The 18,929-nt window shown below is 30.6% G+C and overlaps 1 protein-coding gene across 2 annotated transcripts in view; it reads left to right on the plus strand.

The window, feature by feature from the left end:
* Positions 1–12,035, plus strand: part of LOC142326439 (putative sodium-coupled neutral amino acid transporter 11) — a 105,303-nt gene extending 93,268 nt beyond the window's left edge. Inside the window, exons 8-10 of one of the 2 annotated variants that reach the window (XM_075368939.1) lie at positions 3,293–3,534; positions 5,337–5,577; positions 7,880–12,035. In XM_075368939.1, coding sequence (XP_075225054.1) covers positions 3,293–3,534; positions 5,337–5,573 — 479 coding nt within the window. In that variant the 3' untranslated portion in view covers positions 5,574–5,577; positions 7,880–12,035. The remainder of the gene's footprint in view (positions 1–3,292; positions 3,535–5,336; positions 5,578–7,879) is intronic. The other variant, XM_075368940.1, reaches the window with a different exon arrangement.
* The last annotated feature ends 6,894 nt before the right edge of the window (positions 12,036–18,929 follow it).

Raw genomic sequence — 18,929 nt, forward strand, 5'->3', positions numbered from 1 at the left:
ACACAGAGTTTATGATAACCATTCCAATTTTCTCTTTCAACAATCCATTTCTGTGGTCTTTTGTTCACCAAGCAGTCAGCACCAAAATCAAAAATAAATCATTTACGGTTACTGCTGTAAAAGTCATCACAAACAGACAAATTAAGACAAGGTAGTAAACTTGGTAAGCATAACGAGAGGTTGATGATGGACAAAATACCTGTCAATAATGACCGACATTTATGATCCATCATTCAGCAGGCAGAGATCCAAATCTTGTCTCGCTCTGCTTCTGATATTTCTTCAAGAGGAACAGACTGTTGAGCCGCATGAAATATGATGGGCATTAAAGTCTCCTACTACTAACGATGGACGTGCAATTTGGATTAGAAGATTTTGTACATCAAGCGCATTGAATTCGGAGTTCAGTGAGAGATACACATTGCAGATGTACTATTTGAAAGGAAAAGAGATTTTTATAGCGACTGCAGGGATGAGAGTAGCTAGTGGTACCTTGTAGCTGACAGCCCATCCTGCATGAAGATAGCAATCCCACCGTTCCCTCTATTGTCTACAAGATAGTCGATCTCTCACAGAAATAGACCGTGAGTGTTACTGCATTTTGTTGCTGAAGGTGCATTTCTTGGAAGCATATTATTGCAGGTTTTTGTGCACGCATCACACTGTAACATCTTTAATGTGGGACCGAAGACCTCAAACGTTCCACTGGATAATGTTCATAAATGAAGGTAACTGTTAGAATTACATATATGTATAAAATTAATCGTAGGTGATTCGGTTTTTCTTATTAGAATTTTTAATTTTAATAACCTCTGATGCCCTGGAGTTGGGTGATTCTTCAATCGTACCCGCCAGTATATGAGGTTGGTGGGGGAGATTTTGAAAAATGGAAAGTTGCGGACGACAACACAGAGGAGGTGTTTGTGTGGGCTTCTTAATAGGGAGCTTATTAAATGGCATAAGTTTTCAGTTTTTTTTTAATACTCTCTTCTTGTGATCAGAAAAGACAGCTTCTGCTTGGTACAAATTTTGATTATTGCCTTTACTTCGTTAAAAGTTGGGCAATCTTGTGAACAAGCTGATTGTGACCCCCCCCCCCCATTTAACACACTTTTCTTCCTCTTGGCAGTCAGAGTCCCATATAGCAGTGTTCAAGCAAGAAGTTGTAGTGTGGCCATACCTTTGACTCTGGAAATATCGCCAAGGATTGGGTTGGGAATGAATGGTTGTACTTGAATAGACATGTAACCTACACTTATTTTCTCCAGTGGTACAGGAAGTTTAAACGTTAGTATAAGAAGGGGAGTAGATTCCTCCAATCTGCTCTGATGTTTCATGCTTCATTTCACCTCTACAACACCTTGGGGACAAAATTCATCGACGATCTCACTAACTTCAATTTCCAGAACAACTGGCAAAAGATTACTCCTCGGCTGGTATTCAAGGATTTGTGGTATATCGCCTTTATGCTGAAATTACCCATTTTGTTGATATGCAAGAGTAATCGGCTCTGTTCATCACTAAACATCTTGACCAGTATCGATCCATACCTTAACTTCCTGACGTTTTTTCAGTGAACACTTGAACCCATTATCACTTCATTTATCAGGAAAGGTGAGATCTTTTGAATGGAGCCTCCTTCTTGATTGATTTGAAGAACTACAAATCTTATAATATTTTTATACTGCAGATGAGATGCGTCACCATTTAAACCATTCTCTTCAATACTTTTCTTATCCTCAGACAACGCTGAGTGATGTCTTTTCACAAGACATCAAGTGGTTGTTTTTTCAAATAGACCACCAACCATCATAGGATTTAAATCAGGACTAGTAATTTTGGTTCCACAATTCCTGAGGATATACGGGACCACCTCTACAGAGCCCATGCGCACAGAGGCTAGAGCTACATACAACTATTCATCCAGTTGCCCAGAGGACATCATCCAACACTCACCACTTAGAACCATTCACCCATTGGCATGATGTCCGTTTGATGTTCTTTTTATTAAAGATTGCATTTTCACAAATATAAACCAAAGAATAAGTTGACGTATTTAATTTTTACATGCTTTTCTTTAGTTCACTTTTATTCACAGAGAACAGTTTTTTTATTCCACGGTTACCACTTGCTCATGTGCAGAAGGTGGAGAGGAGTAGTCCACATGCGCAGTAGGTTTTTGGGATGAACATCGATGTAGTCGATCAACCAAAGTAACACTTCTAACACCCTTGAATAGCATATTAAAAACTCCCATATTATATTCAACTTTTCAAGATATTCTGTAACTACCATAATACCTGCATTTTGCATCGATCTAGGTAGCATTTGTGATAGTATTTAAATATTTAAACATCATACTAATAAAAGGTGTAAGTAAATAAAAAATTTTTAAAAACATGCTTTTTAAATCTAAAAAGTGGACTACTCAGTAAACACAAATAGAAGATATTTTGTTTTCAAAAAAATGATATGTATAATGTTGTCTATTTTCGCCAGACCACAATGAAAAGCATGGGCGTGCTTTCATATTCAATATGTACTTAAATTCTTTAAATACGACTAAAGGTTTTAATGCAAAATAGAGATGATAGTTTCAGTATACAATATCTGGTAAATCTCTTTGGATGAACCTGAATTTTATTTATTTAACTCTTAGAATTTTATTTTAACTCTTTGAATAACCTCAGTTTAAACTGAGGTTAGTTACGTTTATTTTACACGTTAACTTTAGTTAAGGTGTAAAATAAACTGAGGTTGCGCCCCATGCTTTTCATTGTGGTCTTGTGAAAATAGACAACGTTATACACATTATTTTGTTGAAAACAAAATTATCTTCTATTTATATTTACTGGGTAACCAATCCATTTTTTTAGATTTTTTAAGAAAGTTTTTTTTTTATTTATTAAATATCGATCTAGACAATTTCTAAGGGTTCATTTTTCGTAAGTAAAACCTGACAAACAATGATTTTTATATCTTAAAATCTTGTTCTAATTTTTGAGGGAGCCTTAAGAGGGAGACATTATATTTAACACAGGAATATATGTAAGCATAATAATATTTCATAAAATCAGCTCATAGTTTTATTAAGGGGCTTCAAAGAAAAACAGTTTTACGATTATTTTAGTAATTAGATTTTTGGTTATTGTTTTACATAATTTTACCATCAGATAAAAAGTTCATAATTAAATTATGTTTAAAATCAGTTATAATTCTTAACCAGCTTCTGTAGATAATTATTATCAATTGATTAACATAATTATTGACTGTACTTTAATTTTTATTTCAGGCGATTTATTGGAAAATTATTGTTGGGATGATGATCTGATGAACGCAGCACGTATTGCATTTAGCGCTACTATATTATTAACTTACCCGATTGAATGTATGGTGACTCGAGCTGTTATCGATCAAATTGTTAATATTGCCGATTCATCTGTTCGTCATTATGCTGTTACACTCACAATTATTTCAATAACGTATATTTTATCTGTAGCTACTGATTGTCTTGGTGTTGTCCTTGAATTAAATGTAATCACTTAAATTTTTTTATTTTTATTATTGATACTTGAAAGAATTAATTTATTAGTATTTATATTCATATACAGAGCATTCACTTTATTTTTTTGAAACTGGTTTGATTAACTACTTACTCTTACCTTCATATGGAAGGAAATTAAATAACAGAATGTTTTTAATTTATTAAATTATCCAGTTAATTGATTAACTGGATTTAATCAATTAACAGATTATTGATCATTAATTGATTTTATTAATTTAATTAATTAATTAATTACTTAAAAACAAAAATATTAATTATTAATATTTAATTAATTATTAATCAATTGATTATTTCCCTCTCCTATAATTTTATGTGAAAAATATTTTTATATTGGTGAGAGTTGGATATAAGTTGATAATGGTGCTTTGCATTTATAAAATGGTAATGATTAACTTTATGTTATTAAAAAGAATAAAATAAAAAAGAATAAGAAAAAATCATAAGCTTTTAGAAAAATCATAAGGATGCAGCATTTTATATAACATACTTTTTATAAGATATGAGTATTAGTTATGTTTTATATCATTTTTGTTTTGGATTTCTTTGCCTGCATAAATATACAATTTTTTTATTTGTCTTATGATTTAAGAGTTATTGTGATGATAAGTCTGTAAAATCAAGAGATGACACGCACAGTACACTGTTGAGGTCATTCTTAGTTTCCCATATATCCACTAGGAACAAACACCGACTTTTGGTCAGATACATTCCTAATTCTTTTGATGGCACTCATCTGAGTCAATCAAGTATTGCAATTTGAGAAAAATGGACAAAAGAGAATTTTGTGTGATAATCAAACATTACTTCTTGAAAGACAAAACTCTGAAAACTAAAGCTGAGCTGTCTAATTATAATGGTGAGTCTGCTTTTTAGATTCGAACCGATTACAAGCAGTTAGATTATTGTTGAACTGATCATATACCACAACCACTGGTAGGGCTTATAACTACAGGGGATATTGAAATAATTCACGTTAGGGTGACGGATCCAGAAAGGAAGTTCTGTTTTCTCATCGCTTCTAAATTGTAAAAGCAGTGAAAGAATCGATTGAAAAATTTAGCTGAGTAAAAACTAAATAAAAATATTTAAGGATTCATTAATAAATAAATATTGTATTCTAATCGGTGTATAATAATTCTCTGTATATATTGTACAGTAATCTACTTGGATTACAGTATAAGTGGATAAGTATGTATACACACTTACCTGTTTAGGAACGAGTAGGTATATTACTCCATGGATAAAAAAGTATCTGCTCTTATAAATTATTCATTTAATGTTTGTTAAAAATATACATGAGAGATTTTATTTATAAAAATAAATAAGAAAACACCAAGTAATTAGTTATAATGTGGTAGAAAAGAAAACAAGTAAATATTAAATTGAAGGAATATGATATATAAGAAGATGAAGTGGTTTGTAGTTTGAGAAATTTTTAAAATGGTGAAGCGAGGAAAATATCAAAGTTAGAGTAGCCCAAACAAGCAAAAGTTATATGTTTTCACATTATTTCTTCATCTTTCATCTGAAGGTTCCAGGTTTAAAAACCGTTCAGGTGTGCTGTCATTCTTTACTCGCTAAAAATTACTGTATTACATTTCCCCTCTTTTTGGTAAATGTTGAGAAGAGTGTCCGGCTGTGAAAATACTGCTAAAGCCTGATTACTCAAAATCATAAAATCAGTAAAATAAGCATTAAAGTAAAAAAATAATATTTGTTTTATCAGTAATGTATTTTGTTTAAAAACAATTTAATTTTTTTTTAATTTCAGGGTGTTTTATCAGCTGTTCCGCTTGCATTTATTTTGCCTGCTGCTAGTTATTTAAAATTAGAAGAAGGATCTGTATTTTGTAAAAGGAAATTACCAGCATTTGGCCTAGCTTTGTTTGGTATAACAGTAGCTGTTGTCGGTTTATTTCATATCGTTATAAGATTTAGTTCAGATGATCGTTGCAGTCATGGTCGAATTATGCCTTATTGCATACAAAATACAACTTTTCCATTTTAAGTAGGTAATGTAATTTTTACATTTACATTAATACTTAATTGTGTTTTTAAAAACATTACTAATCAGCGATATGTGATACTGGTTTATTTTGAACACAACCCTTCTCCTTTCTACAATATTAAAATCTGTTTTTTTTCTCTTCAGTAAAAAGAAATATGTAAATTTGTTGCTTTACATTCCCAATCATTCCTACGGCCTGATGCATATAAAAGACCAGAGATATAAGGGGCATCGGTAATAATTATTTTCTTTGAGTTGTGAACAAGTGAAAGTGTCACTTATGAGGCTCAATATCATTTAGCATGCTGATAAGAATCAGCACTATATTCAGTGTAATCTGTATGAAAAAAGGAAACTGTTTTACTCTTTAATTTTCCTTATGAGCCTGACGTGCTATTTATTAGTTATTCGTGAAAATGGCTTTGCTGTTTTTAGGGGAGTAATTTGTGATTCATGGCTGATTGCTTGCAACTTTTCAGTTATGGTACATAACAGACTCAGGTGATTACGGCTTTGAATATTTTTTTTATTTGTTGGCTAATAAAATTTCAAGATAATTTATATGATATTTATTGCTTCATTTTTTATGTTTAGTTGTGATAAATTTTATTTAACAGTTTTTTTAAATTAGTTTTTAAAGTGAGCTAAATTATAGTAATAATTTTGTTAAGCATGGCCTGTTGGTATATAGTTAATATACAAAAAACTGCTTACCAGTGATTGAATTCGACACATTCATGCGCTTTCGGAATTAAATTCCATCTTCAGGAACTCTCATATTCATCCTATTTATACCATTAATTAAAACTTCACTTGTAAAATTTAAAAAAGTCATGTTATTTGCTTAAAATATAACAGTTGGTCGTGATATATTGTAAAATTATGTCAACATTAACGTCCTGTCAATTTGTTATGTTATATAGAACACAACAGTTGAGACCATCAAATTGGAAGTAAGCTGTAAGAATGTTTTGTTATGTTCATTGCATTGTAAGGTAAATTTGTAGTTTTTAAAATTTAGGCACAAAGAATTACACTAAAAGTTTATGTAAAATACATAATACAAAGTACCAAGACTTCCATCGTGGAATTCAGTTAAGTTGACAACACATTTGGAAGACTGAGACATCAGTGTATGATGAAAAAGTATAAATTGAAGAAAAGTCACAGAAAATCATGATATCACTATTAGAAAAGTAGTTGACAAATTTTGTAACCCCCCTGTGGTCCATGTGAAAAGAATTATTAATGTTCTGACCGTGAGGCCAATCCTCAAAACAGAAGATCCCAAATGAATCGAGACTGAAAAAAGTATCTGAAGTTCTAACATGCATATAAATTCTTCCTACTTTTTTCTTGACTGTTCTGTGAATTTTTATGACACTAATTCTGTAATGGTATTAACATCAGTGAAGAGTAGTATTTGAGTATTTAATGTTGTTTATGTGAAGCTATCTAAAAAAAAACAGATTTGTGGAAGGACTGTTTTTGGAAATCACTCTATGATAGCACACAAACTCTCATGTTATTTATCAACAGGAAAATTTTGTTAAAAATAACAATGTAATCATCCTGTTTCTTGTCCTTGTTTACAAGAAATGGCTTGATGTAATTTTTTTTCTCTTTCTAAGAATGAGAAACCATGAAATGACAATTTTTGAAACCACTGAAAAGAAATTTGTACTGTAAAGTGCATTTTAGAAATGTTTTGAAGATTAAACAGTAATCGTTTATTTTATCTGATATGGATTACTTTGAAATGATTACTACAAAAATAGATTAATGAAGTTATATTTTTCCAAATAATTGAAAATTCTCTTCATCAAACTTTATATTTAAAATATGTTGTTTTCTTCAGGAAAACTCTTTATCCCTTGATAACCAAATTGATTTTTTTTTTAGGACAAACTACGGACCACATGTAAGATTTCATCTACATTTCTGACATTGTAATTCACAGTCTTACACAATTATTCTTTACCTGTTGGGTTTTAAAAATTAGTGAATAATTCAGTTTTTTAAATCTTTGTTTGTGATCCTGTTTTGTGTGCATTTTCTTTTAAAATATTAATTTGAATGAATATTAATTCTTTTTCATTATTTGCTAAAATTGCAAAGACCTAGTAATTAATATCAGTTCTATTTTTTCCAGCGCCAATTTAAAAATTTATATTGCTTTTCATGATATTTATTAAAAAGAAAAAAATACCACAAAAAATTATTTTACCACCTTATGTGATCAATGTAACCAAGCTTCAAAGTTTTATTGTTATTAATGCATAAAACAATTCTGTTTCATTTTTCAGAGATCACAGAATTTGCTTTTACTTCACTAACTACAAAGATCTTTAGAGTCGAATTATAAATGCATAAGTATGAAATAATATTCAAAGCAAGACTATCAGACTTCAGTATTTAAACAATTAACTCAAGAGCATAATTATTTTAATAAGTAGATAATTCCTGCTTGTTATATTGTTGCTGTTAGAAAAAAAACTATTATGCCTTCAGATAAGTAAGCTTACTTACATTATTTCACTAGCCTAGACTGTATATTAGACTAACTACAAATGTCAGCTTAAATAGCTGTCTTACAATTGACAATATAATATATTTTATTATTGAAAATATCTTTAAGAGTCTTTAAAAATTATATATTGAACAACGACCATTGTATTAAAATAAGACCAAAGTTAAATAATTATAAATTATTTATGTAGCCTATAATATGTTCCTCCAATTTTCTATATTTAGGGATACTTGTTTCATTGTAATTTTTTATTAGAGTATTATTTTATTACTTTTAAGAGAGCTTGCTTGCTGTTAATTACTAAAGTATTTTTTATATTTATTAATTTTTAGAATTAGAGTATATTTCAAACCATATATTTTTTACAGCGATCACTTTTTTTATTTATTTATTTATTTATTAGTCTGATAATTATTAATAAAATCTGTTGTGAATTTTTAACCTGAGTTTTTCGATTTTATTATTGTAATATAATTTTAATGTTTTTGTATGAAAAAATGTTTGGTAAAGAATCAACATTTCAATTATTAATAAAAATTTGAAAAAATTGTACTGATAAAAATGTTTAAGATGGCTGTTTACATAATATTGAAGATTCTTGTTTTAACCGCAAAAAATTGAATTTTTTTGTTTTGTTTGTGTGTGTGCACACACATGTTACATATTGTTTATATTTGTATGCGATGTGTACATAGAATTAAGAAAAGGAGTACTGTTACATTGTAAGAATTTACCTGAGTTTTATGAAGTTATGTGATTAAAATAGTGCTTTTTGTTTTAAATTTGTATTAATTATATTTTTGTTTTAGTTATTTGATAAAGTTAATTCATTTGCGTATTGATTTCCTTTTACTATATTTCATTATCGATAGAAAAATGACAAAGATGATTGAAATAGCACATTTTATTATTGTAAAATTACTATTTTCTCTGTAACATGAAAATCATGTTTTTTTTCAAACACTAATTGACCCTATAATTTGTCTCACCAAAGCATGCAGTAAACCAAAACCTAACAGTATGGGGATTCTAATTTAGTGCAATCCATCTGACAAATATACTTCTTACTTTTAACATAAAAATGAAGTAAAAATAACTAGTAATAAAAATATTAGAAAATTGTAATAAAATGATATATTTACCTGAAAAATAAAAATTTTAAGAAAGTATGTTACCGCCGCTGTTATAAAATTTCACCAAGTAATACAGAAAAATTATTTGTTACATCAATGTATTTTTTCAATACCTGATAAGCTACTGTCTGTTGAACTACTGTCATCATTTCTTAAATTTATCACTATATGTTCAAAAATATTTTCACACAAGATTATCTGCTCGCTACCTGTGCTTTTTTCTACTTCAATTACTTGTTGAATGCGATTTTTCCAAGAGTTTACTTATACTTTATTAACACCTTCTACCAATGATTTTTTACATCGCTTAACTTATGTCGTGTTATTACTTCCACTGTAGCCTTTAATTTGTGCCCCTATCAATTATGTCGGGTTAAAATTTTAGTGGTATGGATGAAGATACACGGCAATTTTTTGATTTCATCTACTTGATAATGATTTTATTTCTGTTTAACTTTTTTACTATTTTTAAAAGTTCTATTTTTAACATGTTTTCAGCGTGTGCAATTTTAATCATTTGGCAATTTCTGATTTTTGGGTTGAAGTGTTTGGAATTTTTTCAGTTTTCAGACAATCAGTACAGTGCATTATCCATTACTATGATAGATCCTACAACAACAATTTCAGTAAATTTTTTTAAACCACTGCACAAAATTGTCACCACTCATTTCATCATGGTACTCTTGGGAAAATCTGGAATACCCATAAACCACCGTTCAAAAACCCATCTTCCCTTCCTGCGTGTTTTCAGCCCATTTGATAAACCTTTCATAAAAGCATCTTTTGCGCTCTTTATTTCTTTATCCACTGATACCTTTTCCTGCACATGTCCTGTGTTTATTCAAGTTTCATCTAGATAATAATAAAAATTAATAATCAATAAATAAAGAATTATTTTTTCGGGACTTGAAATGAAAATTCATTGATTTTAAAACACAATCTAATGTAAAAATTTTTATTATTAAGATAATAATTACTATTATATTTTCCGCTAAGAACTCTATGATTTCTATGTTGAGAAACAGTCTTAAAACTTATAAAAAAATTTGGTAGTTCAAAATCAGTATTCACAGAATTTAATATATTTAGCACATTAGGAAACTTATTATTGAAATTAAAAGGTATGAACTTTTTTTCTGCTAGCGGTTTTAGTGAAGTCATCCTACTTTTCAATTGTTTTTGCATGCTTTTGAGTCGTTTTGGGGCTAACATGTTTACCATCAATTTTGTGCTTCTTTATTATATTAAAAATTGTTCTTTCCCTAACAACTTTTGTACATTGCTTGGAAAGCAAGTATGCTTTCCGAGCAATGTCTCTGACTGCAGTTGCAGGATTATCTTGCTTTAAGGTTATATATAAATTGCTGATTTTTTTTTTTTTTTTTTGAGCTACATAAGGGTTTTCCCAGTTTATGTTTCATAACAGAATCATTCATTGCTAAAACCCAATCGGCAAAACACAAGATAAATTAAAATTAATGAAAATAACACTGATTAAAATTGTTATAAAAATTAAGTATAAAACTGGATTGTATCGTATAAAATAACACGATTACTTAGATCGAAATACTTTCTTTCACCGAACTGAATAATTTTGTGAAGCATTACAAATGAGTTCATCATTATTAAACATAAAGCAAAGACTCAACAAAATTTTTAATTGCTTATCATCGGCACATCATGGTGCTAGAGAAGTGATAGCTTACAGTGGATTATTATATGCATAAAGCAATAATTGCATGTGGAAATGACAGAATGATTCAGTCTAAACTACTGAGATATTACTCATACATGCTGAATTTATATTTTTTATTTGCTGCACTTTTTCGTGAGACAAACTATAATTTTCAGTATTTTTCTACGTCCCTTTAAAAATAGCTCTCTCTTTTACCTGTCTGCATTTTCTATGACTTATTTGATCATCATTTTCTATATAAGTGAAAAAGAAAAAGGTACTTACATGTTAACAGAGCACCACGTTTTACAATTTTTTTCTTAAACAAATGGAAATGTAATTTATTTGTGATTTATGCGATATGTGCATATAGTATGAGAATAATGTTTTTAAGTATTTCATTGATTTTTCATTAGGCTTCACTTTCTTCAGTAAATACAGGTGGTAAATTTCTTATTCAATATCAGATTTGAAACTTAAATAATACAAGGTTGACCAAAATACTGTAATCTTAACCGATATAGAATATGTCTTGCAATTGAATTCTGAGGGAGAAATTCTTAAGTGTATGTGCTACTATAAGTAATATGCTGGATAAGTAATCTTTATTCTGATCCATAGTGGGTTCATAACAAACATCTACTTCTCTGAAGTAGAAGGTCTTGCTCGTTTTACCTTTAATCATCGCTTTAATTTTTTTTTATACTAGCATGCTTACAAGGGACAAAATGGTTAAAGGGAATGCTGAACAAAATACAAAATTTGCTAACACAGCATTGAATAACAAGTTATTTCTTAGAATTCATTTAATGTAATTCTACATGAGTCCTCATGCTTAGAAGGAATAATATCCTTACCCTGCTATTTAGATATTACCTTAAAGTTAATATAAAAGATTATAAGTGCCAATCTGTAAACAGTAAGATTACCAAAACAATTTTACAAATTCTTTTGTTCCTTTGAATACAAATACATAGTTTTTATGGAGTAGTTTTCTTTAAATCTATCTTTTTTCCTTACATTCCACTTGAGTTCCACTTCTTTTATTATTTCTTTGCAGACCAAATTTTTTTCTATTAATGTATATGTATATAAAATATCACTCCCATAGTTGTATTAGTTTTATAATTTCATTTTTCTTTTAATCCAACAAATTTTGTATTTTTTTTTTTTTTTTTTGTATTATATGGTGACAGATTTATTTTTATCATATTATTATTTATTTATTTCATATTTGTCAAAATAATTAGTGTAAATTGTATTTTTGTATACCATTCCTTTCTGTATACTACTGTTTGCCTTACCAAACTGTATAATATTTACTTGATGTTCAATAATTCCAAAAATAATATTATAGTAGTATTTATTAAAATTATGTTAAGACGATTTTGTTTTTATATTTCTTACAGTTACTAATGTTATTATTTATATATATATATATAATATATGTATGCTTTGAATGTGTTGCCATTAATTTGTATATCTAATTTTTGTTTTATTTATTTATTTTGTTTACAATATTTAAGAGAAAGATCAAACATTTTTTATTATTTTAGTTATGAACTGTATTAAATGCATACATGTACAGTAAAACCTCTATCCCATTCAGACTTAAACTTACTTCAATAATGCATAATATTAACATTGCTTATTGGGAAATTTAACATTTTGTTTTTAATATGTTTACAGTTTTTTAATGGTTATTTAAAAATATTTTTGTACGTCCTTTTTAAAAATATTGTACTCGAACATAGAAGGTAAAATTTTTTACCTGACCGTATTCATCCAGTATTCAGTCCGTACCCTATTTTGTTTACCTCTTCAGTTTTGATTATAAGTTCATATAGTCCTTAATTCGAAGCTTACCTGATTTTGCTTTATATATATAAAAGCGATCTATCTGCCTAAAAAAAATAATAGTCCTTTATTAATAAATGAATATATGTAACATTTCCCTTCCTCATACCCATGAAATAATTTTATTTTATTTTCGTCTCTTTTTTTATATCAGAACTTGCGTAGTAAAATCTCAAGAGCCGTTGGAGTTCAGGTTGATGGTAATGATTTTAAAAAAATTAACTTGGAACTTAACTTGGAACAGTGATTTACTATCCTCTTTTTATAAATTTTTATTATGATTTTGTATGAATTTCAAAATTTTTACCGTATCTTAACTTGATACATTGTTTGAATAACTAGGATTGAAATTTTCGCATATAAGTATATGTTTGTGCACAAATGTATTATTTATATAAATTAGCTAAAAATTTAATAGAAAGAATAAGATTACTGTGCTACAGTATTACCACAAAGTTACAAACAGAAATGTATTATTCTCTTATGTATAACAAAACGACTGACTAAATTATTATAGCTTGAAACTATAACTTGTAATTGTTTTAATATTTTTGCTAGTCCATGTATAAGTGAGAATAGGACTGATTGCTAGTCATATACTGTTCAGGTTCTTTCGAATGTTGGATTTAAAGAGTTAACTGATAAAGTTTTTCGAAAGTATAATATATTTCATTTTCTTTTGTAAATTAATAAAATACTTTTTGTTTCAATCAAATAAGTGTTTTGGAAAACCATAAAAATAAAATTTTCTTTCTTTATTGAGTTATCGTTTTACATATGGTATCTTCCATGATCTTTGGCACGGATGAATTTTTTTCCTTTAGGGTTAGTTTTATCATTATAGTTTATATAGGTTTTACTGTATGTAATCTTAGCAAAAAAAGAAGTCTAGTGCTTTATGTGCATTAATTTGTTTTATGTTATAAATGTAAATATTTTGTCAATTGGAAAATGAATTTAACCCTGCAAGTGAAATTATAAAAACTTTTATAATTCGTGCTTTTCGTTCTTTTTATAATTCGTAACTTTTTTTTTTCGTGCAACAGAACAGCTTTATAAAACCTTTGTATGTTGCACAATATTACATAAAAACACATACATTAATTACAATTTCCTTACAACAGTTATAAGTCAACAATTCACATATAAATTAAAAATACAATATTTTAATACATAAATCTTGGAATACAATACTAATAAATTATAAATTCACAATAATAAAAATAATAATTAGAATTTCAAGTCACAATTCACAAAAAATACATAATTCAAGAAACGAACTTGTGGCAAGAAAATCAGACCACCGCCTTTACCTTCTTACAAATTTACATATATATAATAATAAATGCACATTATGAATTTGTGCATAATCATAAAAATAATATTAATAAAATAGTCCAAAACAATTTTAATAATTTATTTATTTTGTTTTATGTGCAACAGAACAGCTTTACAAAGCCTTCATATGTTGCACAGTATTACATAAAAATATATACAATAGTTACAATATCTTTAAAACAGTTATAAGTAACAATTTACATATAAATTGAAAATACAATATTTAAATACATAAATATCAAAATACAATACTAATAATAAATTATAAATTTACAACAATGGAAATAATAATTAAAGTCTAAGTCACTATTCACAAAAAGTTTACAAAAATACATTAATTTCGTTCAAGAAACGAACTTGCGGCAAGAAAATCAGACCATCACCTTTACCATTTTATAAAGAAATAGCAAATTTACATATATATGTTAACAAATGCAAGTTATGAGTCTGTGCATAATCATAAAATAATATTAATAAAATGGTCCAAAACAATTTTAATAATAACTGATATCTATCACATTATCCAGTAATAATAACTGCAATTACAAAGAATAACAATTTAGTATTTTACAGTTAAAAAACACAATTCAGAATTTATAATATACAAAATCAGAACATAATTTTATAATAATATATTTTAAAACAGTAAGAATTACAAAATAATAAAAAAGAATAAAACCAGAGTATTAATTAATTGTGATTATTATTAAGCAGTAAATAATTTCTATAAGCAGAAAAAAAATAATTCTGAATAAAACTATTTTAACTAATATAAAGTTAAAATAATATTATTTCAGAAGGTGAATTAAATGGAAAAGGTTAATAGTTAAGACACTGATATAAGAATGAAAATGGATACAAACATATATATATATATATATACATGCATATACACCATCTAGCATAACCTAGTTAGTGTCACTAACTATAGCTCGATGTATGTTATCAATAGATGGACGAGAAAAAAGATCTAATAGATCAGCGAAACTGTTTGCCAGACCAAAGCATCTAAATACTGGAGAACACTCAGAAACTCTTCTAATGAAGTTGGGCCTAAAGCTCCTGATGTTCTGAAATGGCACTCGCAGTTGTAATTCACGACATTCCGGCAAAGTACCATGGAGGAGATCTGCAGCAAACTTCAAATCGAAAGCAGTTCGCCGATCTTCCAGTTTCTTTAGCTTCAAATGTCCACATTGAGTGAGTAGTGTAGAAAGTGGTATCAAATTGACCAGGAAACCTGCATCTCAACGCCCAAAGCAGTTTCTTCTGGACGCTTTCAATCATATCATTAGTGAAACCACGATCCCTGTTCCAAATGACAGTACAATACTCAACAAGAGGACGAACAAGTTTTTTATACAGCAATAGCCATGTGCTTATCAATATAAAATGACGACAAAGCCATCTCACAACTCCCAAATTTCTTCTTGTCAATGAGGTGATGGCTTCAATATGACGTATAAAGGAAAGCTTTGTGTCAAAAAGAACCCCTAGGCCTTTATCTCCTCAACTCGCTCAATGCGAGAGTTGTCTAAGAAATAAACATGACGAGACCAATTTGTCTTTCTTGTGAAAGTCATCACCTTCGTCTTTTCAAGATTCAAAGGAAAACTATTCTCAACAGACCACAACCAAGCCTCGTTCAATGCTTTCTGCAGTAGCAGATGATCTGCATCCGAAGAAATCCTCCTATAGATCTTGATGTCATCAGCGAACATTAGAACAGAACAACTAATACGCTTCATAATGTCATTGATGAAAATCAAAAAAAGGAGTGGACCAAGGTTCGATCCTTGAGGAACATCAGAACCAATTTGAAATTCATCAGACATGGAGCCACCAAAACACACTCTGAAGCAACGGTCCATAAGGTAAGAATTGGTCCACTTAACCAGCGAAGAGGGAAAACCCATTTTTTCCATTTTATTTGATAGAGGATTATGTGGAACCATATCGAAAGCTTTCTGGAAGTCCAGGTATACTACATCTACCTGTCCCTGGCCTTCTACTGCTGGACCTACGGTATTCAGAAGGGTACAAAGGTTCGAGGTAGTTGACCTACCTAATAAAAATCCATGCTGCTCCACAGCAACATTAGGTTCGATGTATGATCGGAAGACCTCACAGAGTAAAATCTCAAATACCTTCGGCAACACTCCTAACACAGAAATGGGACGAAAGTTCTTGATATTGGAATCATTCTCCTTTTTAGGTATGGAGGTGACCCTAGCTTTTTTCCATGTTCTGGGAAAATACCCAATCCTCAAACTTAAATTGAATAAATCGCCCAGTATGGGAGACAAAATAACAGATAATCCTTTTATAATGAAAGGTGGTATGTTATCGATCCCAGCTGCTGATTTTCCATTAAGACGATTAATGGCTCTGGAGACGTCATCAGCCGAAAAAACAGGAATGGGTGGCTCCATCATATCAACATCTGAGATGACATATTGACCAGCAACAGCAGGTTGACAAACAGACTGGAAGTATTCACCAATCTTTTGAGTGATAAGTTGAGGATCAGTACATAAACGATCATCCACCATCACAGCCGCAACAGAATTCTCCGGTGCCCTATTGTTACAAACGTACTTCCAGAATCTTTTAGGTTGATACCTTAAATAACTTTCAGTCAAAATGCCGTGTCTTTGCCTGTCGTGTTTTAACAACCGTTTCGATTTGGCTCTCAACCTTTTAAATTCGTCATAATACATGGAAAGATCATATTTTTCGTGAGATGCATGAGCCTTTGGTTTCTCACGAAGCGTTGAGATTAAACCTCTAGAGAACCAAGTTGGGTAACCCCTCAACTTCGGTCGCCTTTGTGGAATATTATCTTGAATACACTTCATTGAAGTCTCATTTAGTCCATCAGCAGCATCGTCAATATTGTCGAAATTATCTGTTAAAATTCTCCGAATGGAACTGGTGGTAAAGACCCAAGTAATCCCCTGAAGGAAAATAAAAAACTTAACCTCTTGCCTACAATATGATATACCATCAATAGACAACGAGAATGGAGGGTGAAATCTATCTTTATTTAGTATCTCTAGACAATGTTCATCGAGGATACGGCACTGAAGATTCGTGATGACTAAGTCTAAAGTGTTACCATCACATTGTCGAATTTGCTCCAAATACATCAAATCTAAAAATTCAAATAGAACAGCAGTCTTTAGCTTCCCATAAAATGTGGTGTTGGAGGTGCACCTATCCAGCCAACTAACACCCGCCAAGTTGAAATCGCCAATCATTAAAAAGTTGTTAGATAATGCTTCAACCTTACTCTGAAGTTCCTCCAAGTAGGACCTAAACAAGATAGCAGGAAACTGGGGAGGAAAGTAGTGAATTCCTATTAACAGAGAAGGTCTACCTTTTTGATGTATTTCGACCCAAACACATTCGTTTGTTAATTCAAGGTCATATCTACGTACCACCTGGAAGGTACATTTTACTGCCAGTAACACTCCGCCGCTGCGCTCAACAATGCCAGGAAAATATTTCCTGTCTGCCCTGAAGACAAAGTATTCCTGTGGAAACAGGTCACTGTCCAGATGTGTATCTCCAAGTCAGGTCTCAGAAAAAGCAACGACGTCATAGTAATTATCTGCTACCGCCTCAAAACAATCCTCCATCTCGGTTCTAAGGCCACGAACATTCTGGTAGTATACCTTAAGCCTCATTTTTAATAGATGATGCACCATCCCCGGATGCTTTGTTGGTATCCAATAAGAGGTCATTCGGCGAACCATAGAACGGAGAAATAAGCACTCCATCGGGCCAAGAGTCTGCGGAGTTCACAGTGGCAAAGTCAATTTTATTGACCAGCACATAGAAGGAGTTGTAAGAAGTATGTTTCGTCTTTAGTTGCCTAACCTCAACCAATCTAAGACCAAGTCCTTCAACAATACCATGCACTACATCCAGCGTCACCGAGGTATGGAAGCAGGAAACGAACAATGCCTTCTTCTTTGCCGCAACAAGATCGGGTTTAGCCCCACTTTTGCCAAAGATAACCTTTTTGGCTGACTTCCTAGGCGCTGATGTTTCCGGTTTTATTCCATCGGGCTTGTCTTTATGAACCTTTGATCTTTTCCTGACAACCTTGCTCCAAGTCTCCTCATCGTCAACTTTGGAGGAGGCAACCACCTGTGGGAGAGGAACACTCACAGCCTCAACCAACTGCAAGACCTCAGGAACATTAACAATGTTCTGAGAAAGATTCTCCGTAACCACTGTAGGAACCCTGGGTACAACCGGCTCAGGCCCCTTTCCGCTACCGCCATGTTGTTGGCTACCTTGACGGCATTCACCATGACCAACTTTACTAGCAGAAAATGACAAAGAAACAGCTTAGTCAGGCGCTGTACCTCGTTCTTAGCCAACATTCTCCTCACAAACAGCGATCATCTCAGGGCAGCAACCTCACCAATTGAGTCTACAAAACTAGATAATCTTAATTGAAGGAGCTCATCAAATGCTATCAGCAACCTTGTCTTCTCCATCAAATACTTTATCATCAGAATTCTATGAGTTAATTACCTATGAACCTCTACCAAGAGTATTTTCATTCACAGTAGTTCTTCTTGACAAGCAATCCTGACATGTGTAGGCCTTATTATCCTGATAAAACTTAACATCTTCATTACACAGAGTCTTAGATGTCAATAAACATTTAACATGTTGCCTCTCATTACAATTTCTACACTTCAGATTACTTTGCCTGCCAAAGAATGGCTGATGACAAAAGCGGCAAATATCCTTACTGGATGGCATACTGAAGGGGTAACTAATCGTGTTGTTTTAGTAGTGATGAT

This window comes from Lycorma delicatula, chromosome 6 (assembly GCF_047948215.1).
Source record: "Lycorma delicatula isolate Av1 chromosome 6, ASM4794821v1, whole genome shotgun sequence".
NCBI classification, from domain to species: Eukaryota; Metazoa; Arthropoda; class Insecta; order Hemiptera; family Fulgoridae; genus Lycorma; species Lycorma delicatula.